General features: G+C 38.0%; 3 protein-coding genes across 5 annotated transcripts; all 3 read left to right on the top strand.

Moving 5' to 3' along the window:
* Positions 1-3179: 3179 nt before the first annotated feature.
* Positions 3180-8335, top strand: LOC113337753 (F-box/kelch-repeat protein At3g06240-like). Of its 3 annotated transcripts, XM_026583348.1 has the most exons (4): positions 3180-3804; positions 4036-4831; positions 6439-6540; positions 7522-7735. In XM_026583348.1, exons 1-2 carry the CDS (start codon positions 3579-3581, stop codon positions 4815-4817), a joined length of 1008 nt encoding a protein of 335 aa, XP_026439133.1. In that variant the 5' UTR covers positions 3180-3578; the 3' UTR covers positions 4818-4831; positions 6439-6540; positions 7522-7735. The 3 variants fall into 3 exon arrangements, with proteins under 3 accessions (XP_026439133.1, XP_026439132.1, XP_026439131.1); XM_026583347.1 differs by lacking the exon at positions 7522-7735 and adding an exon at positions 7751-8335 and having other exon boundaries at positions 3180-4831; XM_026583346.1 differs by having other exon boundaries at positions 3180-4831.
* Positions 8336-8515: 180 nt separating this feature from the next.
* Positions 8516-9499, top strand: LOC113337789 (F-box/kelch-repeat protein At3g06240-like). Its single transcript, XM_026583375.1, has one exon. The coding sequence runs from the start codon at positions 8516-8518 to the stop codon at positions 9497-9499; it is 984 nt and encodes a 327-aa protein (XP_026439160.1).
* A 5770-nt stretch (positions 9500-15269) lies between these two features.
* LOC113337791 (F-box/kelch-repeat protein At3g06240-like) lies at positions 15270-16028 on the top strand. Its single transcript, XM_026583377.1, has one exon. It carries the CDS (start codon positions 15270-15272, stop codon positions 16026-16028), a length of 759 nt encoding a protein of 252 aa, XP_026439162.1.
* The last annotated feature ends 9600 nt before the right edge of the window (positions 16029-25628 follow it).

Genomic DNA, 25628 nt, shown 5'->3' on the forward strand with positions numbered 1-25628 from the left:
AACTCTACATCTGACTATATAACCTTTGCATCCCTCTTTCACAATCTTCCTTCCCATGTCTTCACATAATTTATTGATTATAACATCATCAATGTGTTCCAGGTAATGACCTTTTATCATCACTGAGAAAATATGATGAGTAAAAATATAGTTCTCCAAAGGAATCGTATTGTCATATACCTTGAGAACCACCAAATTTTCATGGATGATCCATGAAATATTTTCCATCACATCATTAACATTGATTTGAACTTGAATACATACAAGTTCCTTCCCATAGTGTTTATCTCAACTCTTCTTTGTCTCCTCCATATAATACTGACATCTCTCTGCACTTTTTCAAAATCAATATCATCTTTGGATATGATCTTTCCAAGAAGACAGTTATCCCATTTAGTTGATGCAGCTTCTATCTCAGCTTCCAATATCAAACACCCACTTGAAGTCTTGAACTTTGAGACATGTTTGTGAAGAAGAAGGAAGAGCTTTTCCTTAATCAGTAGAAGATAATCGGTATGAAGAATGCGTTTTCCTTCTTTGAGTCTTTGATTATATATGCCATTTTGAGATTAGGGTTAAGGATTTGACCATTAACTGCAAATATATTCTTTCCTAGATTACAAGATTTCGTTGAAACTTTTCATAAAATATGAGGGTCAATAATCTCGTGAGATTATGACTTAATTTTAGGAATGTGGAATTCAAATTTTAAAAATTCCAAGAATTGCGCCTTCTGGATCAGATCAATTCCATTACTACCCTTAAGTCTATGGGTGTTGATAGGATGAAGAAGAAGTTTTTGATAATAACCCTGGTATGAATGTTGATTGATTCTATAAACATTAGCGAAGCCTACAACTTCATGGATCAAGATATATGAGATCATAATGATGAAAACCTTTGCATAGGTTAGAGAAGGTATGATGATGATGTTGAACATGTCAATATTCAAGATATGGAAAACACTACTGCTTCTAGTGAGTAAAAGAGAATCAGACTGCACCACTGCCCCCTTAAAAGACCACAACCGGTACACTACTTAGATCACAAAGGTGCTGCAAATCACAAGGATTAGTTAGCCATTATGCATAAGAACGAGATGAAAACAGAAAAAGAAAGAATATAACTTTAAGAACAGATTAGAGCATCTAATAGAGTTTAAACAGTGACAAGAAGAATGAAATCATAAGATCTAAATGAAAAATAATCAGAAACATGAAAAGATCATCACAGAAAACAACAAAAAACAAAAAATTTATCACCAATTTAACTACTGAGTCGACTCAATAGTCGCCCGATCCTCATAACCTATTTCCTTTCAGTCCCTTTCGGAGCCTTTAACTACTGAAAGAAAAAGTTCGGTTAACAAATTACCGAGTGGTAGTCCAAAATATACCGTTCTACACCACACACCTATTTTAACGTCTGTGAAGATAAAAATCCCTGAAACTTGACAAATCACGCAAATTCTTTCCAGTTCCACAGAACACCCATTTCCCACATATCTCAAAACCCTAAGAGCTAGCACTATGGAGAGGGGTATCCCTTCCCTATCCCTCTCCATCCCTCAAAACCCAAAAATACCATGTACTATGGTCTCCCAAATTTTGCGTAGGGAAGGGATGGTTGATGTATCCCTACAAGGATGATCAGATCTGATCACCCTTGTAGGGAAGGGAAATCGCACGGGTACTCAGTACCCATATTATTTTACGCTTTACGCGTACTGAGTACCCGTAAAGACGTTGATACGCGTAGTCAGTACACGTAGATTTTTATACGGCTACTGAGTACGCGTTTCGGGAATTATATTTGTTTGACCTTTTCTCGTTCACACCTCTCTCACACCCGATCCTAACCATCCATCGTTAATAACGGCTCTATTTTCTACACCGTCGGATCCCAACGGTCATTTTTTCAAAATCCCTATAAATACCACCCTAATTCTCTACTCAAGACACACTAAATCAATTGATTTCTTATTTTCTCCTTTTTATATCAATTGATTTCTTGTTTCTCTTCATCTTACTATACGTATTTGGTATTTAGATTTATAAAACCACCCAAATTTTTTTTTATCCTAGTAGCTTTCAAAATGGTACTTAATTTTGTCGCACAAGAAGAGGTTGATATTACTATTGATTTTATTTATGTGAGTATGGACGAAATTGTTGGTTCGACGCAAAAAACCGCTTTGTTTTGGAAACGTATTCTTGAAATTTTTGAGCAACGCAATGGCAATCCATATGGAAGAGATTGGGAAGCTTTAAAAACCAAGATGAGAAATATTAAAAAAGATGTCAAAAAATTTCCATTCTTAACGCTATATATCGGCAAACCAAAAGCGGTGCGAACCACGAAGATTTGGTAAGTTTTGTTATTTTTTTAAGTTCTTCCGAATAGTTGGTGATAATAATAATAAACCTAATGTTTGTTATTTAATTTTTCAGACAAAAGATGCTCGCCTTCAATTTCAGGATCAACATAATCAACCATTCAAGTATGATGCATGCTATGAATTGTTTAGAGAAAAGGTCCCTGGATATAATTATGAACTAACTGTGAGCCAAAACAGTGAGTTGTGGGATAATCATCATAACTTTGTCGCAGTCGAAGATGGTACTGAAGTTCTTCTCAATGGAGATATTCATTGGAAATACAAGGAAAATGCACGTCCTATAGGAACAAAGAAAGCCAAAAAACTAGCCAGACAGAAGAAGGATCGTGAGCAAGGTATATATGGAGAAGATGATGAAGGACCATCTTCAATTAAGATGAAAGAAGATAAGATCTATCAACAAAGTTGTAGTATTTTGGAGTATCTTAAGGACTCACGATCAAGGAAGGAAAAAATGAAAATGGAACAAGAATCCCAATACCAAACTCTTTGGGGGTATACTCAACCACCGATTTATCAAATGGAAGATCAAATCGAAAGGGGGTAAGAGGGGTTTTGAGAGGATGAAAGGAAGAGAAGAAGAAGAAATGGTCGACTGAACCTTGTTTCTGTGTTCTTAAACCTATAAAAGCGTACTGAATACTCGTATTTTGGTCAAGTCAACCAGTTGACTCATACGCGTACTCAATACGCGTATGACACTATTCATACGGGTACTGAATACGCGTCTCATGTAGAGAAGGGATGAGAGGGCACCATAGCAAGAGTGTGCCATCCCTTCCCTGCATTTGAGGGACAGGGAAGGGATATGGTGCACCATATTGCTAGCTCTAACAAATTTCTTGAATCAAATTGGATGTTTCTCTGTACAAAGATTAAGGAATTTCTTGAATCAAATTGGGTGTTTCTCTGTACAAAGATTAAGGAATTTCTTGAATCAAATTACCCTCTTCTGAAAATTCTTTTTTCTTGAACCCCCATTTTCCAATTTTCAAAACCCTAACAAAATTTCTTGAACCAAATTGCTGTTTCTCTGTAGAAAGATTTCAAGAATTTCAACAATCTCCCATCCGAGACTTCTGAAAGTTCTTTTTCTTGAACCCTAACTCTATTTTTGTACAGACAAAATCCCCATTTTGTTTCGATCACCATTTCTCAAACAAGTTGCTGTTTTCTCAATATGAAGATTATTAAGGATCTCGACATGGATCATTTCAACAGTCTACCACTCGAGTTTGCATCAGAGATATTAGCTCGTGCACCAGCAAAATCGGTGCTTGAATGTAAATCAGTCTGCAGAAATTGGAGAAAGATTGTTGATACTGTTATGAATGATCCATTATTCTCTTTCTTTCAGAAGCACTTGTATCATGTCAATCATCCATCTGCTGCTGCTGAAGATTCTGGTATGTTGAGTTTTCTTGCTTATACTTCTAGTGGATTTCAATTTTTTGAATACGATCAGAATCTAGAATTAACAATACCCCTTGGAAGAACTAGAGAGATTAGTTCAACAATTGATTTTGGGGGTCGCCATATTGGCTCCTGCAATGGTTTAATCTGTCTTTCACCACATCAACCTAAAGGACTTGTTTGTATATGTAACCCTTTCATCCAAGAATATGTTTTGCTTCCAGACATCAGGATGGGTCGATTTGATGATTACCATGAGTTTAATGTTTGGTCTATCGGATTTGGTTACGTTGCTGCAACAAATGAGTACAAAGTTGTAGTTACATTTGTGTCCAAGTCCAGTATGTTGAAAGTCCACATATACACTTTGGACAGTGGCAATGGATGGAGAAACCTTGGAAAGTTTAGTCTTAACAAATTCGCCCCATGTGATCTTGTACATGGCAGCTTTGCAAACGGAGCTATATATTGGATTGGCAGGAATGTCAACAAGATCGTGACCTTCGATTTGATTGAGGAAAAGTTCTGCCAACATCTTGCGCTCCCTCCTTTGTCACGAAGGCAGAAAAAGCTTCATCAAAAACTAGGGGTTTTGGATGGGCTTTTGTATATTGCAATTGATACAGAAGACAAATATTTTGACATACGGCTATTGAAAAAGAAGAATGATAATGGCGTCAAGAAAGAGGGAGAGAGACATCAGTCATTTGAATGGAGTAAAGAGTATAGGGTTGACAACGAATTATTAGCCGTTACCAAGAATGGTGGTGTTCTAACTTACAATGATGATGAGGGCTATGTCTATCTTTACGACACAGAAGCTTCAACCTCGAAAGAGCTTGTGGAGTTTGAAGACGAGTTTCTTCAAGTATTCCCTCACAAGAACACCTTCGTATCGTTGAAAGAATTGAAGGAAGAAGATACACAAAAGATGAAGCCAGTTAAAAGGAAGCAGGAATCTTTGATCACTTTCAAGCAGCTGCAGGAGGATGCGAACCCTGACTAGATACTTATAAACGGGTAATCTTCATTGAGTTTTGGCAGTATATTCATACCATTCTGTAGACTGACTTATGAGTTCCATTAGCAAGTAACCTTGGTGTAAACCTCAATGTTGTTGACATCGTGTTAGTGAGTAACACATAGATTTTCTTTTATTCCATCTTTATATCATCGATCCAACTTTATGAGAGTATTTTCTGTTTTGGGTTAGACAATACTGCTTTCTAAACTGTCCATTTTGTTAGTGACTCAACCTACTACTGGGTTATTTCGTTGATACATGGGGGTTGAATAAGCATGTGCAGGAAAAATCATAAATTTGAATAGGAAACTGCACTGAAGTTTGTCTTAATCCGTCAATGAATTTCCCAAGAAACAGCTAGTCAGTCAGGCACAGTTCACTATATTTATTAACATGATTTATGTCTCTGTTCTGTCATTAACTACAACCAACCTCTTTTCCACCTTCGTGGGAAGGCAGTGAGCCAGTTACCATGCCGCTAGAATTTTGACATCTTGAATTTGCACTTAAAACTGTTGTTATTCACACACTTCATGCTTACTTCCACAGCTGTATCAATTTTCCATTTGCTTAACTCTGTTCAGTTAGATCTCAAGTTGTGTCATTTCAGTCTGATGTTAGCAATGGCATCGTCATATGTGTAAGCTTTATTCAGTAGCCAACACTAGCTCAGTTGAATTAGCTCTGTAAACAGTCACTACAACTAAAACTATTATTCATGTGCCATTCCTTATCTGTCAGTGACATGTTTATTTTCCCTATTGTTGGCATCTTGAGATATCCGAGTGAAGAATGCTCGATGTTATCAGCTGGCTATGCTTTGCTCGGTTTTTATTTGATGGTCAGCTCTCATGTGAAAAAGCAGTTTTCGAGCTCTCTGAGGAGATACAGAACGATTGCTTCTCACTACTTAAAAACCTTAGGTCGTTACTGGCCTTCATATAAAGCCTGTGGTACATCTAGTGAAGTATCCTAACTCTCCCTGTTATCAGCTGGCCATATTTTGCTTGTTTATATCTACGGTCATTTTCCAGGTGAAAAAGCTATTGAAGCTGTTGGAGGAAATAAACAATACTAGCCTTTCACTATTTTAAAACCATAGGCCGTTATGACCTGCGTCTATAGCCTCTGGTACCTCTGGTCACTGTAGTGATGTTACCTATATGCCACCTCCATCATTGAATCGTGCCACTGCACACCACCATCATCAGTTTCAGCCCATTAGAATATTAGGGCATGTTGTAATTTTAGTCAAGGTAAGTGGTGTGTTTGATTTACCAAGAAAATGTCTAGGGCATAGCACAGTCAGAGATTCTAAGTTTACCTGATGATATAAGTTTTGATAGTGAATTAGGTGCTGTTGGTGGTTCTGATAATGATGGTTGTCCTTCTGAGACTGATATGTATTAATTTACTTCAGCAACATCAAATGAGAATACTACTACTGTTAGAGATGTTGAACAGCAGTCAATGAGTTTGCTGATATCTGAGAGTTTAGTATTCGGTGGCGGTTCCAGTGAGAGACCAACGAGAGGTAGACATCAACATAGTGTTCCAACGGATGGTTTCTACTTTTTATTAAAACTGATTTGTTAATGTGTAGTGGCATTGAAAGTGGTGGTCCTCTTTCAAATGAAGCTAAGAAAGCTCTTTCTGCTGCTAAGCTTTCTAAAGTTGCACTTGTTGATCCGAAGCGTTCCAAGAGGTATAATTTCTTTAAATCTTGAATTTGTTTCTTCTTTAATGTGTTCTAGTGCACGGAAAACTAAAATTGCAGTGTTTTGTTTTGTGTTGGAAAGACATTTTTACCGGTAAGTTTTTTGGATTAAAGTGTTAGTAATTTTTATGCGGCAATTAACTTTGGTTATGTCGGGTATGATATATTTCGCACTGAGATATCTGTGAAGATAGTCAATTGAGGAGAATAATAACTGAAATACGATTGATGGCGAACTTGATTTTCGATCTTTTGATAGTCCAAGTGCCATTATGCCAGTAACAACATGGCGAAAAAGCCTTCCTGTGCATGGGTATTGCGTAGACTAAGCTTAGTTCGGGAGTGCTCATATCATGATGTTTCTTTAGTAAAACCAAGTCGGTTTAGCATGAGCTGGGAAATGAAAACTATTAGCCCCACAAGAGGTTTTTGAATAAGTGATCGTCTGATATTGAGCAAGGAAATATCCGACTTTCTGCTAAACATCTGCTGAACTCGTGATTCGTTAGATATTTTTTATGAATCTCAACCAAGTACTGTAAGTAAATTGATCCCGGTTGTTCGAACATTTAATAACCAGAGTCACTCTCTGATAAATGATCTAACTAAGAACCTTCTCAGCATTATGTAACGATTGTCTGGTGTGGTGTATACATCATCTTTTAGTGCTAATAAATTCTGTGTAGATCAATGTGTCTGGGCGGCGTCTGAGGCTTACTCGGCTCCTGTTATCGTTCTAACTTCTCATTCACATGAGGACCTTCATGGTTCGTAGATTTTAGGGACGCTCATGCTTGGTCAGTCTACCTCTTACTGTTATACTTATCGGCTTGTATCTTTATATCAGTTGCTTTGATCCTGAGAATGTGGTTTGTTCGACTATCTTTGTTGCTTAAGACTAGATAGGCCGGTGTTGCTAACCAAAAGAAACATTATGATGGTTTTAATACTGATGAAGTATTCCTGTAGGTTGCATCATGGGAGGACTATGGTTAACAAACTACCATATTTTCTTCCACGATATCAGATGCCAGTTCCTTATCTGTCCTTGACATAGGAACATCAGGAGTCATGGCAAGGCAATATCCACTCACCTGATTTCGCCTTTTATTTCTCGTGTTTGCTTTAATGTTCTCTAGTTTATTTCCCGGGGGTTCGTCTTTCTCTTCATTTCCTGATTGTTCTGCGTTCTTTACAGGTTCGGCTGATGCTTGTATCCGTTCCAGCAGTATGCATTACGGCTGGAATTACTCTTTCTTGAGCTTTTGACGTGTCTTCACAAGATTAGCCAAATTTCAATTGCCTGACTACTAGGGGATTCTGATGTAAGCTTGTTTCTGGTTTTCTTGCTTGTGCACATTCTTGCTATCATGTGGTGAGTTGAGGTTGGGATAGAACGCTGTTCACGGCGTAACCAAGGCTGATTGAAATGCGGCTGCTGAGAAAAGTGAAGGAACATTCACTAAGAAGAACAAGGCTGATTTATTAACTTCACCAACAGGCAGTCTACACGGCAGTAGTTCAGCATCATTACGGGGTATAATCATTGAATACCCAAAGTAACCTTCTTATCACGGACTTCGCTTTCCAGTTAACTGGCCCATCTATGGCCCATTTTATCACCATTCTTTTGAATTCGGTTACAACTTACAACAGCAATCTATTTAAGCGTGTTGCAATTCTCCAGGGAATAGTCACAACTCGCAAGGGAAAATAGTTTTTTCTATTGTTCAGACTACAATAATCCTTATTCCAATATTTGAGAGTTCTCTTTTCATAAGAAGCTATGTTATTGTCAAGTCTTCCAGAAGAAATCCAAGTTGAGATTTTTACGAAACTATCAGTCGATTCTATCTTAGCATGCAAGTGTGTATGCAAATTTTGGTTTACTCTACTTTCTAACCCTGAATTTATTAACAATCACCTTAATATAACAAAACAAAGAAACGGTAATCTTAGACTCATGCTTAGTCACACCCGCTCAATAAGTTCTGTAGATTATGCTTCATTAGCAGGTAAACAGGTTGTTCTTGTACATCACCATGTTTACCCGTTTCTACAAGAGGATGTTAAGACCCTCAAAATATTGGGTTCTTCCAATGGCTTGATTTGCTTAGGTATATCTGATTCTAAGAATGTTAGCAACCTCAGAAGAATTTACATTTGGAATCCATCAACGAATGAATATAAGCAGATTAGTTGTTCAACTTTTGATGATCGTGATTACTGCTTCCGCGCCAAATATGGCTTTGGTTATGATAACAGCATCGATGATTACAAAGTGGTACGTATTTTGGGTCGTGATTCTTGTGAATATCATGAATGTCTAGATATTCAAGTTTATACGTTGGGGTCAGACCCATGGCATCGTGTTCAAACCGTCCCTTACTCGTTTGCTTGTGAAAAGAGATTTTCTAGTTTGCTTTTTAATGGAGCTCTCCATTGGTTAGCCTATAACGTTGCTTCCCAAGGCCAAGGAAAGTCTTGGGAAGTTATAGTTGCTTTCGAAATTAGCAAAGAGAGACACCTGCATTTGCTGCTTCCCAAAGAAACTATAAAAGGTTGGAGAGAAGTCGGAAACGACAAAAAACGCTTGGGAGTGCTGGGAGACTGCATTTGCTTAAGTATTAGCTTCTTGGTACATGGCCGGACGGATATATGGATTATGCAAGATTATGGAGTGCAAGATTCTTGGACTAAGCAATTTACCATTACTCAACTACAGATGCACAAATATTTCTCCTGTAAGCCAATTTGGACTTTCGAAAATGGTGAGATTCTACTGGAAACTGTCAAGGATTTAATTGTATATGACCCGAAAAGTGGAAATATTAGAACCGCGATGCGTGATACTGATCTCAGTGTTAATCGGGAGTGTTATGTGGGGAGCCTAATTTCAGTTAAATCAGGTACTTATGTAGAGAAAACTGACTTCTTCATCGTGTAAGCCTTTGGTCCCAAACAAGTTGGGGAAGTGTTGGAATCAAGACGAGACAAGATATTGACAAGATATTATGAAGAAGAAAAGTTTTATTTCTCTTGCCGGTTCTTGTTACAAAAGAGGCTCATATATAGAAGAGCTTTGATACAAAGGATATTTTGTGATCTCCTAACAAAAGTAAATATCTCTATATCTAGGTAAGTGAATATTTTGCAATATATACAAGAATATACATTTAATACCCAATACCCCTCCTCAAGTTGGAGCATGAAGAGTCGAAATGCCTAACTTGAGAAGAAGATTTTGGAATTGCTGACGTCCCAAAGCTTTTGTCAAAATGTCAGCTAACTGAGAAGTAGTGTGAACATAAGATGGAATAATGGTACCTCGTAGTATTTCATCACGCACAAAATGACAATCAATCTCAATATGTTTTGTACGTTCATGAAAGACCGAATTGTTAGCAATATGCAAGGCAGCTTGACTATCACAGTGAAGCGAGACTGGTTGTGGATGTCCTATACCCAGACCTCGAAGTAATCCTTTTAACCAGATAATCTCACAAGTTGTTGAAGCTAAGGCACGATATTCTGCTTCGGCTGAGGAGCGAGAAACTGTTGTTTGTTTCTTCGTTTTCCAAGAGATAGGAGAACCGCCAAGAAACACAAAGTGTGCAGTAAGTGAACGACGACTAAGTGGACAACTAGCCCAATCTGCATCACAATAAGCGTTAAGAACGAAGTTTGAATCGGCCCGTAGTAAAATACCTTGGCCAGGGCTAGATTTCAAATAGCGAACAACTCGAAGTGCAGCATCCCACTGGGATTGAGTTGGACGTTGCATGAACTGAGACAAAATATGAACTGAGTAGCACAAATCTGGTCGTGTAATATTTAGATAAATCAGTCGCCCCACCAACCTTCTATAACGAGCAGGATCATTCATGAGCGTGTCTGATGCAAGAGCTAGACGATGGTTTTCCTCCATAGGAACACTAGATGGCTTAGATCCAAGTAGACCGGTTTCTGTCAAAATATATAGAGCATATTTTCGTGGGCAAAGAAAGATCCCTTTGGAGCTTCTAGCTACCTCAATACCAATAAAATATTTTAATTTTCCCAAGTCCTTCATATGAAAACATTTGCTGAGATACTCTTGAAAATCTCGAATGGCAACCCTATTGTTTCCAGCAATAACAAGATCATCCACATATACAAGAATATACATAAGAATATTTTCTTTGCGATAGATAAATAATGAGTGATCTAAAGCACTTGTAGAGAAACCATATGTACGCAAAGAAGTTGCTAACTTTGCATACCAACACCGTGGAGCCTGTCGTAGACCATACAAAGACTTGTGAAGTCTACAAACTTTGCCTGATAAACCATTATTAAAACCAGGGGGAAGTCGCATAAATACCTCTTCATTTAAATCACCATGAAGAAACGCATTGTGAACATCCATTTGAACTAGCTCCCAGTTATTGATGGCAGCAACAGCAAGAAGAGTTCGTACAGTAACCATCTTTACTGTGGGAGCAAAAGTCTCAGTGAAATCGATTCCTTCCTTTTGATGATTACCAAAGACAACCAATCTAGCTTTGTAGCGCTCAACAGAGCCATCAGATTTCCGCTTAATCCGGAAAACCCACATACAACCAATAGCAGATTTGTCAGGAGGAAGATCTTCAATTGTCCATGTGCCATTGGCAATCAGTGCATCAATTTCTTCCTTCATTGCTTTGCGCCATCTCGGATCACGCATAGCCTCTTTGAATGAAGTTGGTTCAACATCATTGGAAATAGCTGCAACAAAATTGCGATGTGCAACAGAAAAGGCATTACAATTCACATAATGTGTTATAGGATAGGGAGTACCTGAGGACTTGATTGGTATAGGTGAAGACTCGGGGGAAACCAATGTCGTGTTAGTCTTCTTAGGAATACCCTCCCATCGAACAAAATCTTTGTTTCGAATATTATCAATTTTGGTGCGTTTACCTCTTCCCAATTCTTCATTAGACAGAGTTACGGTCTCTGGAGAAGTAATAGAGGTAGAAGATGCTGCAGAACTCTCATGAGCATCAGAACTATCAGAACTCATAGAACTTTCAGCTGAGTTACGAGACCCCTCAGTAGAACTCACTGCTATGTCACGAACGTCTTCAGCAGGGCGCTCATCATGTACAACAGGCTCAGAATGAGGAAGCACCTGTACGTCTGCTTCTTCTGTGCTGTCAACTGTAACCTGAATTGTTTCCTGGGGTGCAGATGTACTTCCTGAATGCGCCTGTTGAAGTGCAGTAGTGTCAGAAGTTGGAGCAGCAGTGGAGGAAGAACTAGTAGAATGCAATAAGTCACTGTGATCAGCCTCAAAGTGAACAGCAGACATGTCCCGGCATGCTAAACCAACATCCTCATCAGGATACAAAGAGTGCAGTTGCAGACGCTCCTTGCTGTTGGCTAAAGGAAATTGGTCTTCAAGAAATGTTACGTCGCGTGACTGAAAGTACTGTCCAGTATCTAGATAAAATAAGTGCCATGCTTTCTTCCCAAAGGGATAGCCAAGAAAAATACAACGACGACTTCGACTATCAAATTTATCACAAGGATTAAGATTTTTCGCATAACAAAGACATCCAAACACTCGAATAGAATGAAGCGTCGGAGCTGAACCATAGAGAAGTTCATACGGTGTCTTGAAATTAAGCACTCGAGAAGGAGTTCTATTGATCAAATATGCAGCGGTTAGCACACACTCACCCCAAAAATCAATTGGCAAACAAGCCTGAAAACGTAAAGCACGAGCCACATTGAGGATATGACGATGCTTCCTTTCTACTCTGGCATTTTGCTGTGGTGTCTTAACAACAGAAGTTTGATGAACAATACCGTTATCCCGAAAATAAGAAGACAGACCTTTAAACTCAGTCCCGTTGTCACTACGAAAAAAACTTAACTTTCTTTGTAAACTGTCGTTCAATCAACGCAAAAAAAGTTGTAATCAAACGAGGTACCTCGTCTTTGTTTTTCATCAAATATACCCAAACACATCTAGAAAAATCATCCACAATAGTTAAAAAATATCTTGAGTTACAGGCACGATTTGCACGATAAGGACCCCAAACATCACAATGGATCAACTCAAACAAATTAGCTGCTTTATTATCACTCAGCGGAAACAAATTACGAGTTTGCTTGGATCTATGACAGACTTCACAAGCATGAAAATCAAACTGACTACTACTACTGACTTGCGGTAGAAACTGCAGCGCTTGTAAAGAAGGATGCCCAAGCCGTTTATGCCATAATTCTGTAGAAGCCTTTTCTAACACGACGTTAACACGAGATGGTTCCCCCATTATCAAGCAATAAAGCCCATCAGTGAGCTTACCCAGACCAATCTTCGTCCTCAAGGTATGGTCCTGTATAACACATTCAGAATTAGTGAATTGTAAACTGATAATGTGTTGCGTTGCATGCTTATCATGCGATGAAGACAAGAGGTGAGAGACAGATATAAGATTACAGGTAAACTGTGGAACAAACAACACATTATGCAAGACAAGAGAGTTATTCAACTTCACAGTCCCAATTTTTGTCGCCTCTATACTTACACCATTAGGCAAACCAACTTGAATAGGGAATGGAAGAACACGACAAGATTCAAACAAAGTGTCATCGCAACAGACATGATTAGAGGCTCATATATAGAAGAGCTTTGATACAAAGGATATTTTGTGATCTCCTAACAAAAGTAAATATCTCTATATCTAGGTAAGTGAATATTTTGCAATATATACAAGAATATATATGTTGAGATTATTAGTCCCACATTGTCTGGATTTCTAAGATCCTGCGATTTATAATTCTTTGGGCCTCTCCACTCATTGCCAATTGGTTTTGAGTTGGATGCCCGCATACTTTAATATGGTATCAGAGCAGGCTATTTGTGTCGAGTCAAATGACCGCACCTTTACTCCGCGTTACCCGATTTATTGTTCCACGTGTTAGACCCAACGAGGCTACACGTGAGGGGGCGTGTTGAGATTATTAGTCCCACATTGTCTGGATTTCTAAGATCCTGCGATTTATAATTCTTTGGGCCTCTCCACTCATTGCCAATTGGTTTTGAGTTGGATGCCCGCATACTTTAATATATTGGGTATTAAATGTATATTCTTGTATATATTGCAAAATATTCACTTACCTAGATATAGAGATATTTACTTTTGTTAGGAGATCACAAAATATCCTTTGTATCTGATCATTATTGCGTCGATTACGAAGAGTCACGTTCAAATCACAGGTACAACCAGAACACGAACAAGAAGGTAGAGCATCAAAATCATTGATGTCATCCCAAAGTTTCTTCAACCGCCCGTAAAATTTTTGAATGGATTCTCCATCCTTTTGTTTGCAGTCAGCAACATCGGATTTTAGTTGATAGATTTTGATTCCATTCCCTAAAGAAAAACGAAGCCTAATATCTTCCCACAGATCAAATGCAGTATCACGATAAGAAATAGAAGAGCGAAGAACTGGATCAATGGTGTTAAATATCCAAGCAACAATCATAAAATTAACAGTCCACCAATCGTCCACGTCAGGAGAATCAGAAGAAGGTTTAGGAACTTTACCACCAATGAATCCAAGCTTCCGTTTTGCACCCAGCGAAATACGAAACCCTTTAGCCCATTCTTCATAGTTTGATCCTTTGAGAACCACATGAGTTATTATAGTTCCTGGTCCATCGTTTGAAGCTAGAGCATAGAGCGAATTAGGATTTTGAGGTGAAGAAGAAGTAGGTTTATCCGATACCATGTTGGAATCAAGACGAGACAAGATATTATGAAGAAGAAAAGTTTTATTTCTCTTGCCGGTTCTTGTTACAAAAGAGGCTCATATATAGAAGAGCTTTGATACAAAGGATATTTTGTGATCTCCTAACAAAAGTAAATATCTCTATATCTAGGTAAGTGAATATTTTGCAATATATACAAGAATATACATTTAATACCCAATAGGAAGGCTAGAAAAGGTATACTAGGACTTCCTAAGCACTCAGCCTCCCGTAAGGAAATGGCTGTTATCGACCAAACAAATGTACAAAGAGGACTTCGCAAACGGTCATCCATCTTGGTACTGCTCTCGCTCTCTATTTGCCAACCGCTGGCTCGCCAAGCTGATTGCGAACCTATTTTCAGTAGGGGAATGGTTGGGGTTTCACCGTTGGCTTGTCAAACCCATCACGAACGTTATTTATCCTGGCTTACGACATGATGTGCAGAAAAGTTACACAGGCTGAGTTGTAGATAAAAATGACTAAGAAGGAAAATACCAAGAAACTAAGCAGAGACAATTGTATCAAATCTTCCGCACCTGGTTATTTTTTGACAAACCAATAATGTTAGATGGGAATATCATTAGGGCTGTTAATGGATGTATTCGTATTGAATTCAATCCGGGTAGAATTAGTCTCTAGTCTCCACCCGCATGAGTCATCTATTTAAGCACTCCATGGAGTCAAGGGCAAGCCCTATATTCTAACGATAGGTTTTTAGGTTTTTTATTGGAGTTCTCTCTTTCGAAACAAGCCATGTCTTTATCAAGTCTTCCAGAAGATATTCAAGTTGAGATCTTCGTGGAACTATCGGTCAGTGCCATCTTAGCATGTAAGTGTGTATGCAAACTTTGGTTTACTCTACTTTCTAACCCTAACTTTGTCAAAAATCACCTTAATCTATCGAAGCAAAGAAAAAATAATTAGACTCATGCTTAGTAATATTATTGTCAGCTCATGGTCAGATACTAACCCTGCAACAAGCTTAAGTTCCATTGATTATGCTTCAGTATTGAAATTATCGTTCGGAGGAGGTGAATATGAACGTGAAGGAGTTGCTCGTGTAGATTACCGTAATTACCCGTTTCGACAAGAGAAGTATGGTAAGGCCCTTATAATACTGGGTTCTTGTAATGGCTTGATCTGCTTAGGTGTTTTTAAGGGTTCTTCATGTGATTTAAGAAAAAATCATCCAATTTATATTTGGAATCCTTCGACGAAAGAATATAAAGAAATTCCAGAATGTAAGTTTTCAAGTAACAAGTTCAAAGTAAAATACGGCTTTGGTTATGATAACGACATCGATGATTACAAGATGGTACGTATTTCAGATGGTGAAAATCATGGATGTTTAGATATTCAAGTTTATACATTGGGGTCAGATTCATGGCATCATGTTTTAACCATCTCTTGCTCGTTTTCCTCTGACAGCACTTTTTTTAGTGTGCTTTTTAATGGATCTCTTCACTGGTTGGGCGTTACATCTTCTGAAGTTATATTTGCTTTTGAAATTTGCAAGGAGAGACTTGTGCATTTGATGCTTCCAGAAAAAACTACAGAAGGTTGGGAAGAAGAAGACGAAAATGCAATTAAAGTTGTGGGAGTGTTGGGAGACTGCATTTGTTTTAGTATTTGGCCGGGCCAATATATGGGTCATGCAGGATTATGGAGGACAAAATTCATGGACTAAACGATTTTCCATTACTCAAGTACCCATAGACACATCTTTCTTCCTTAAGCCAATTTGGTCTTTTGAAAGTGGTGAGGTTCTACTAGACACTGCCAGCTATTTAATAGTTTATATGATCCGAAAAGCAAAAAAGTTAGAACGGCCATGCATGATCCTTACTTTGGTAGTGTTGGTCGAGAGTTTTATGTGGAGAGCCTCGTTTCAGTTAAATCAGGTATATAAGGAAATTACGAAGTAGCTAAACGGCGACAGGTTAATAAATATATTTTTTTTGATCGAAGGAGAGAATTTTTATTAGAGCAGAGAGAATAAAATCTTATGCACCTGGTTATCTTTTACAATTATTTGTCGGGGAACATTCCTATGTTTCTTAGTATTAGTTTGACAATTAAGTTTGTATTGTGTTTCTTTTGTTGCTTTAAAATTATTAACATTGATTTGTACCATTTATTGGTTTGAATCCGTGTAAAATCACAAACATTTTTTTGAAATTGATGCTACTATTTATGCTAGAACCATTGTATTTAGGCTAGTTGAATTGACCATAGATTTTTTTGCTTATATCTCGTGCACGAAAATTGTAGTTGCAAGAAATCTCACAACTACACCCTTAGTAAAATCTATAAAACAATCTAAGAAACCATCATAAGAATCTCAAGAATTTTTATTAAAATCTTAGAACAAGTACAAAGATATGAGAAAATCCTAAATTGGGAAGCAAATAATCTTTATCTCTCCTAAATTTCTTGTCTAAGCTCTCTAAAAAGATCTCTCCCTTTTATAAAGGTGCTCGGCTCCTTATATAGGAGTTTACATAGTGGAGGACAACTAATAAAACCCCTTATTTCGGATCTGGCGTGCGTCACTGTCGCATAGGGATTTACCATTGCCGCATGGTTTCTATACTGCCGCACAGATGTTCACACTTTACTCGTGATTAGGTGACTGATGTGTTTTTAAAGTTGTTGTAGATAGTGATAAAAGGGTTGATTTAAGACTTGTGAAGGAAATGGAATTTTTAGATTTTAAAAAAAAATATATACAAAAATATTAACAATAGGCGAGAGGTACTGGGACTAAGGATTTGGCCGAATTCACTACACAGGGTTCATTCATAAATTCTTTGACAATTTAAAACTCAATAAAATTAACATGGACTCTGATTTTGCCAAGATAGATTCTCAAAACATCGATTGTAAGTCCTAAGCATGATGTATCAAAACACCTAAGCTAAGCATACATCATCAAATTAAATAACAACTAATTAATTCAAATCATATTTCAATTTTAAATTATTGCAAAAGTCATAAAAAAGAATAAAATAAATTTACCCATGTATGAAATTCACCCTCCTCCATCGTCCCAGTGTTGGGTTTAGCTCATCATGATAAAAACACGCTCAAAATATTTATTTATTGCTCAAATGGTGTTTACAATGAAGAGAAGAAGAGAAAATGGTGTAAAACTGTAATCTGCGACGCACAAAAAGCGTCACAGAATGAACGATAAAAAGCAAGTGCTGCTGCTGTTTAGACTGCACTGCGACCCACGGCTGTGCGTCTTAGACACTGTTGATAAACCACTGTCCTTGCGAGTCTGTTCTTCGTGTTCTTGGTGTTCTTCATCATCAGCAGCAGCAGAAACAGAGTTTCATCAACTCTTGATTTCTGCTTCTCTGGACCTTCTCTCGACCCCAGAAAATCTCGACACCCATTCTCTGTGATACCAGAAATCTATTTATACTCCTCAGCCTCATTTAATCACGCCATAACTCAAGATAATTCTCTCTTTACTCGGCTTAAAGAGAAAATATTTTTTGGATATTTTCTTCCTTTAATTAGCTCTCCACGCGCTGAAATGATGTATAAACACTCCAAACATGATCTTACACGCTGTAGAATTGATTCAACACTCTCCAAACACATGAGTACATGTCTAAATTTGATGTGATCGTGTGATATTCATTTCTTGAACGTGCTTCCTGATTTCTTGATTGCGATGATTCCATCCAATTATGATCGATCCTAACACCCAAAATGTCTTCCTCTATCCATATCACAAATACCTATTGAAAATCAGAGGTTTAATCGAACTCTAACCCCTCCAAAAATCGATCGACCCAACTGCCAGTGAGAAGAAATATTTTCCCGCCTTTTTCTAAAATTTGAATTATGAGAAGAAAAGTGTCCTCCCCCTAATCCTGTACGGGTGTCCCTTTAGCAATTGGGGTGGAAATAGTAATTTTGGGGTGGAAATAGTAATTTTTCTAGGTTCCTCCGGTACATTTTTGGGACGCTTCCGGTGCATTTCTGAGGTGCCTCCGGTGCATTTTTGAGGTGCCTCCGGTACATTATCCTGGGGTGTAAAACACTACTTTTTTAAGCCCATTTCGCCGCAAGGGCTTATTTCTCTAAAATTTCCTACAAAAACATAAAATAACACAATAAATACAAAATCGAGCACTAACAATACATACAATTGAGACATATTAGACACATAAATGTGTCTATCAACACCCCCAAACTTATTATTTGCTAGTCCTCGAGCAAAACTAATATGGAAAATAAAATCCTAACTCACTAGGTGTCCCTAGTGACCGAGTTAATCTCGGGAGGGTTTTCCAGAGGTGTACCCACAAAACCAATACTCCATACCCTAGCTATCTACGCAGAACCTTGGAAGGCACTAAAGAATCTCCTTGGTTGGCATACAATCATTGACTATAGGAGGAAATACCCTGATGCGAAATTCCAAGTGTTGTACACGAGTTTGCACTCAAGCATACTAAAATTCATATAAAGTGACAGAGCTCTACTCGATAGTTGCACTATGGACATCATATTCGGAGTCAAACTAATCATATGGATAGAAAAAGGAGATGGAAATAGAAAAATGTAGATGGTTTTGATGTTAACCAAATGATCGATGTTTCACATATCTGTCTGAAGGCCACTGCCAAAATGAACCTATCCTAATGGACTGAGATACCAGTCTGACTAGTATCAACACAACTGGCATATACAAGGGAACCAGTGGTCAATAACTTAAATCTAGATCAACAAACTGGCAAATACAAGGGAACCAGCAGTTGACTACACAGAACAATAACCATTTTTTATTTTTTTTAACTTAACGGCATGAATAGATCTTTTTGATCCAAGCACATGGTTCTTGTCAGCAGATTACATGATAGTTCCCACGGGTCCTGTATTCCACGCTTGCTTAGGTGACGGAAACAGGGAGAACACGCGCATATTTCTATCCAAGTGTTAATACTTATTCCGATTGGTCTAACTGGTCCGGTCTTTTTTTTTTTTTTAGTAACTCAGTCACTCTAATTCACCCTAGCAGTGGTAACAACATGAATCGTGTGCCCTACCTAATCACTTAGAGAAACATAGTTTAAAATGAAAAAATAAAATAAGAATAGAAGTGAAAAGGACTCAACGAGATATGGTGAAACTATCATGTTATTACTAACACCTGAGCTCTGTGCTTTTATGAATAGACTCTTTCGATGTTTCCATCTAATCAGATTGGTTCCTCAACTCCTATAACCAAGATGTTCCCATCCACTTAGATTGGTTAGTGCAAACCTTAATAGGCATAAATTTCTAGGCTCTGGAGTTTACTAATTGCAACTAAAAAGTTTCTCCCATACTCCCAACTAAAAATTTGATGTAATTTTCAAAATTGTTGTAGTGATAGTGGTAAAAAGATTCTTTTCAGACTTGTGAAGGAAATGAAATTTTTAGATTTAATAAAAATATATATATACAAAAATATCAACAATGGGTGCGAGAGGTAACCAAGACACTAGATTCCACTATTATGCAAAATTGAATGATAAATATTTCAAAACTCTATTCAATTCTTAAGTCCTCTTTTATCTTTAATTCACTATCAATCATACAGATTCTCAAACATTATTTGTAAACCTTAAGCATAGATTATCAAGAGATTAAACCAAGCATAACCTATCAAACTAAATAACAAATAATTCAAATAATTATTAGGACAATCATTCAAATAATTTAAAACTCTGCAAAAGCAGCGATTAGGTGAATTATATAATTAAATGAAATAGTTACCCATTTATGTTGCGTGAATAGCTTCCTCCATTGCCTTGGTTACGAGGGAATTAGCCTCTCATCATGTTGGAAAACCTCTCAAAATATTTCATTGATGATCAAAAATGGTTTACAAATGATGAGAATATGAGAAATACAATAAAAACGGGTTTGTAACAATTATATTTGTTACAAACCAGAGAACTACGACCCTCAGTGACAAAATAAGACTGTTGCAGCTGTGTCGCAAACGCTGTAGCAAATAAGTCTTCCTGATGTACGACCCACATGTATGAGTCGTTACTACTGTAGAAAAACGACTGCTGATGCAGGTCCGTTCTTCGTGTTCTTCATGTTCTTCAGCAGCAGCAGCAGCAGAAAACGAGTTTGGGAAAACTCGAATTTCTTCTTCTCTGGCTCTCCTCAGCACCCCCAGACTCTCCACACTCTTTCTACTCAACCCCAGCAACCTATTTATAGCCAACAGACCCATCGAATCTCGCTCATTCACTCCATATAATTCTCTTTAACTCGACAGTAAAGAAAATATTTCTGGAAATATTTTCTTTCCTGTTTCATCTTCTCACGCGTTTTCAAGCCTCCAAATTACCATATTTAACTCCTTCACGCTCCAACAGGATGTGAGGGTCTTCCATGCACGCACAAAACACGTTGAATCTTCTCCAAATCACATGAAACCCGTGATATACACGAACTGCCCTGTTTTCAACCCGTGAATTGTTTAGCTGATTCTAGCCAATTCTGGTCGAACCAAATGCCCACAGTGTGTTTAATAGGCCATATCACAACTATCTACCAAAAATCATCCATTGAATCTCCCTAGAACACGTTCAACAATTCGATCAAAAATCTGCAGAAGTGTTCTCCATTTTCCCGCCAAAAACAAAATTCAAATGGAGAAGATGACCTCCCCCTAATCTTGTACTGGGGTGCGAATAGCAGATGCCTTTTGGGGTGACCCGGGGTGCCCCTTAGTAATTGAGGTGCCCCTTATCCAACGGTGAGAGTCCGAATAACACGTGTCCTCTGGGGCTTTTACCAACTTTTCGAGCCGAATTTTCCAAAAAAATGTTTATTTTCCAAAGGTGCTTACAAACACATAAAACACCAAAATTAGTACAAACTCGAGTGCCAACAATATATAGTATTGAGATCAAATTAAACACAAAAATGTGTTTATGAAATACCCCCAAACTTATTATTTGCTAGTCCTCGAGCAAAATTTATTTTTGAAAAGATAAAAAGACTACACTTAGCATGTGCAGCAGGCCGTTAAACCGCTAGGTGGCCCTAGCGGCGGAGTGTTGTCTCCGGAGGATTTACCAGAGGTGTACCCACAAAACCTTTACTCCTAATTGGTCACAAGTATCCAAAGAGCTATGAGGACATACATATTCTCAACCTATCTCCAAGTAAGTAGAATGCCAGAGAAATTAAAGGTGTCAGCTCTAAAGCTGACTCAAGAAAAGGGGAGACACATCCGCACCACTGCTAGATAAAGAGATATCCGCTACACAACTAGATAAACATTTTAAGATGCGTCCGCTGCTTTACAGCTGGATAAGATTAGAAGAGAGATAAAAATGAGAGGGACATCTGCTACACAGCTGGACTAATTACGTGTGATGAGTTAAACCAGTGATAGAAAGATCTTGTGCCAGATTGAAAGCAGACTAACAAAGCAACCAAAATGCATCTTTCTTCGACTCTCTCACAGTGCTCAGTAGAAACAACGCCTTCTTCGGTCTTCAACTGTTGATGATAAACTCTCGAACCTCATAGAACCTTGACAATTAACTCTTCTCTTCGATTTCTTTCTTTATAAATTTCTTCTTCCCTATGGCCTTATTGAACAAAAAGAACGTAATGATGTTTCATTTTTATTTTATTTTTCATTTTTTTTTTCATTTTTTTTTTTTGAAAACAAAAAATTACAAGACAAAAATTTACATGGCCATGAGAGAAGGACTTTCAAAACTTGGATCTTCGCAATGTGATGTCTTGGTATCATGGATTCTAACAACTTATATCATTTGCTCTTATAACTTCAACTTTGATTTTTTAATTATTCTCTTATATTGTTGCTTCTAAACCTAAAACGTCTTCAACTTTCTTCATAGAATTTGATGTCGCTCCGCTTGTTGATGATGATAAGTTTCTACTGAGAGAGAGTCGCAATCCAGTAACTAAGACTACATTGTGAGGTTGCTTTGTCTTTCTGGCATTTCCCTGACCTACTTGCCTTTCCATCATGTATGGTTAGGTCCATCACGGTTACCCTCTAAAAGTAATTTCCTTGCCACCAATTTCTTCTTCACCAACTTCATTTCCACCAATTTCATTCTCATTCTCACTTTCTTAATCACCAGTTTCATTCTCACTTATTTCTTCACCAATTTCCTTGCCACCAATTTCTTCTTCACCAACTTCATTGCCACCAATTTCTTCGTCATTGACCTCCTTGCCAACACTTTCTTCTTAATTAACTTCCTCATCACTTTGTTCTTCAGCAAATTCTCTATCACCACCAGTAGGTGTAGCAGAATCAGATTCTTCTTGTGTTGGTTGCTTCCCTTGAGGTGGTGGGTCATTGATGCATATCCCTTTGGCTTTGCCCCCCGATCCCCTTCGGTGGGAAGAAGTGAAATTTGTACCACCCTCTCTACGAGGCCCCAAACTCAGAGGAGAATCAAATTCATTTTTCCTCTTATTTTTCTTTTCGGCTTGCCGTTGTTTCTTGCCCTTGTTTGGCCTGTAGAATACAGATATAAGTGACAAACAAAAATGGAACTCAATGCACACTACAAGAAACTTAAATTATTGCAGAACCCAATTGTTATGGCATAAACCCCTACCGGTGTCGCGATAACCTATGTAGCAAGAAGTCTATTGCAGCACCTAATCTTTATTGCTGCAGCAAGAGATTATACTTTTTTGCCACACTCTTTTCATATTGTTGCTATAGTTGTGTGACAAAAGTCTCATTTTGCAGCAGTAAATTATAGCTTTTAGCTGCAGCTGAAAAGTGTTGTGACTAGAAATTTATTTTTGCAACACCTATATTAAAGGTGTGGCAATATATAGCGTAGCAATAGGTAGATTTTCTTGTAGTGGCATAGTTATGAATTCTAGGTACACAATCGGTTTACTAGATACACATTTAAAATATGATTCCTACATAACACATCAAAAAATGGGTTTATTTAAGTGCTCATGTAATCTGACTTTAATACAATGTTCCATTAGAGAGGCTCTTACTTTGACAAAACAACGTTGGATGTTGTTTTCAGTGCATAGTTTAAAGATTGGTAGTTAATTTTGTTTCTTTTGTTACCGTAACATTGGTACTGAAATTAATGCGAGAACCATTGTATTTATGCTAGTTGAATTGAGCATGTATAGATATTTTGCTTATTTCTCGCGCACGACCATCTAGTTAGTTCATAATGTGCTAAGTTTAGTCAAATTTCAAACCCACCATACAAGGTTGAGAGAATCATCTTTTTGTGCGTGGTAGAAGTCTCAGTTGAACCATGTAAGAATTTACCAGCTACTTACCCACATTAAGAAGCGTGGGCCACCGGCCCTTCCGAGTCACATTTTTCTAGAATATTATCATTTGGGCCTTTAATTGAATTCCATTCGGGTAGAATTAGTCCCCGGCAGTCTCCACTCGCATGAATTCATCTATTTAAAACATCTTTATCTCCACGGGGAAGTCCTAACTTCTGACGATAGGTTTTTTCTTTTGAGATCACAATATTTTCTTACGTTTTTTAGAGTTCTCTCTTTGGTAGCAAGCTATGTCTTTGTCAAATCTTCCAGAAGATATCCAAGATGAGATCTTCATGAAACTATCGGTCAATTCAATCTTAGCATGTAAGTGTGCATGCAAACTTTGGTTACTCAACTTTCTAACCCTAACTTTGTTAGCAATCACCTTAATCTAGCAAAACAAAGAAACGATAATCTTAGAGTCATGCTTGGTCATAATGATTTCGACTCATGGTCAGATACTAACCCTGCATTAATAAGATTAAGTTCGATAGATTATGCTTCAGTATTGACATTATCATTAGGAGGAGGTGAATATGAACGTGAGGGAGTTGTTCGTCTTAGAAATCCATGGGCCTAACTAACCTCGAAAACCGACTTACAAGGTTAGGATTGTCCAAGACTTATTAAGCATGGGACCTAGGTTGCCCTAGGCGATGTGGTACTATTTAACACCCCCCTCAACGACTAGGGCTACACTGACGGAGTGGCACGGAAGCCACGAACGAACTCTGGCGGGGACACTTGAGTGGTTACGGAAACCACGGACACACGGGCAACGTTGAGAGGGGCCTGGCTCTGATACCATCTTAGAAATCCATGGACCTAACTAACCTCGAAAACCGGCTTACAAGGTTAGGATTGCCCAAGGCTTATTAAGCATGGGACCTAGATTGCCCTAGGCGATGTGGTACTATTTAACAGGTCGTATAGATTACCCTCTTTACCCGTTTACACAAGAGAAGCATGTTAAGGCCCTAATAATACTCGGTTCTTGTAATGGCTTGATCTGCTTAGGTGTTTTTACGGGCTCTAGCGATTTTAGAAAAATTTATATTTGGAATCCATCGACGAAGGAATATAAAGAAATTCCATAACGTAAGTTTTCGAGTAAAAGGTTGGTAGTAAAATACGGCTTCGGTTATGATAACAACATCGATGATTACAAGGTGGTATGTATTTCAGATGGTGAAAATGATGGATGTTTAGATATTCAAGTTTATACAGTGGGGTCAGATTCATGGCATCATGTTCTAACCATCCCTTGCTCGTTTTCCTCCGACGGCACTTTTTTTAGTCTGCTTTTTAATGGAGCTCTTCACTGGCTAGGCGTTACCAACACTTCATCTTCTGAAGTTATATTTGCTTTCAATATTAGCAATGAGAGACTCGTGCGTTTGCTGCTTCCGGAGAAAACCACAAAAGGTTGGGAAGAAGAAGAAGACGAAAATGCAACTGAAGCTGTGGGAATGTTGGGAGACTGCATTTGTTTAAGTATTGGTTTAAAATTTTGCCGGGAAAATATATGGGTCATGCAGGATTATGGAGTGGAAAACTCATGGACTAAGCGGTTTTCAATTACTCGAATGCCCAAACCCATGGACTCATATTTCTACTGTAAGCCAATTTGGTCTTTCGAACTTTAGGAGAGAGAAAGAGCGAAATGTCAGACGTTCCCTGGTCTTTGGTCACCGGAAAACGTAATCGGAATATCAAGGGAGGAGGTCGGGGCTCCATCCTTCAAGATGACGAGATCCCACTGAGATGCACCATTCAGGCGAAAGCTTATGAGATGTGGGGTAATGGGAAGATCATTACTATTAAGGAAACATGTAAAGGGAAAAGATGGATTAACTCTTTCTCCATCGATGGGGGTTTATGGATGATCTCAAAAAAGATGGATTAACATCGGAGCCTGGTTTTTGAACCTGAATCCTCAAGGATGAATATCGGT

The sequence above is a fragment of the Papaver somniferum genome, unplaced genomic scaffold (genome assembly GCF_003573695.1).
Source record: "Papaver somniferum cultivar HN1 unplaced genomic scaffold, ASM357369v1 unplaced-scaffold_18, whole genome shotgun sequence".
NCBI classification, from domain to species: Eukaryota; Viridiplantae; Streptophyta; class Magnoliopsida; order Ranunculales; family Papaveraceae; genus Papaver; species Papaver somniferum.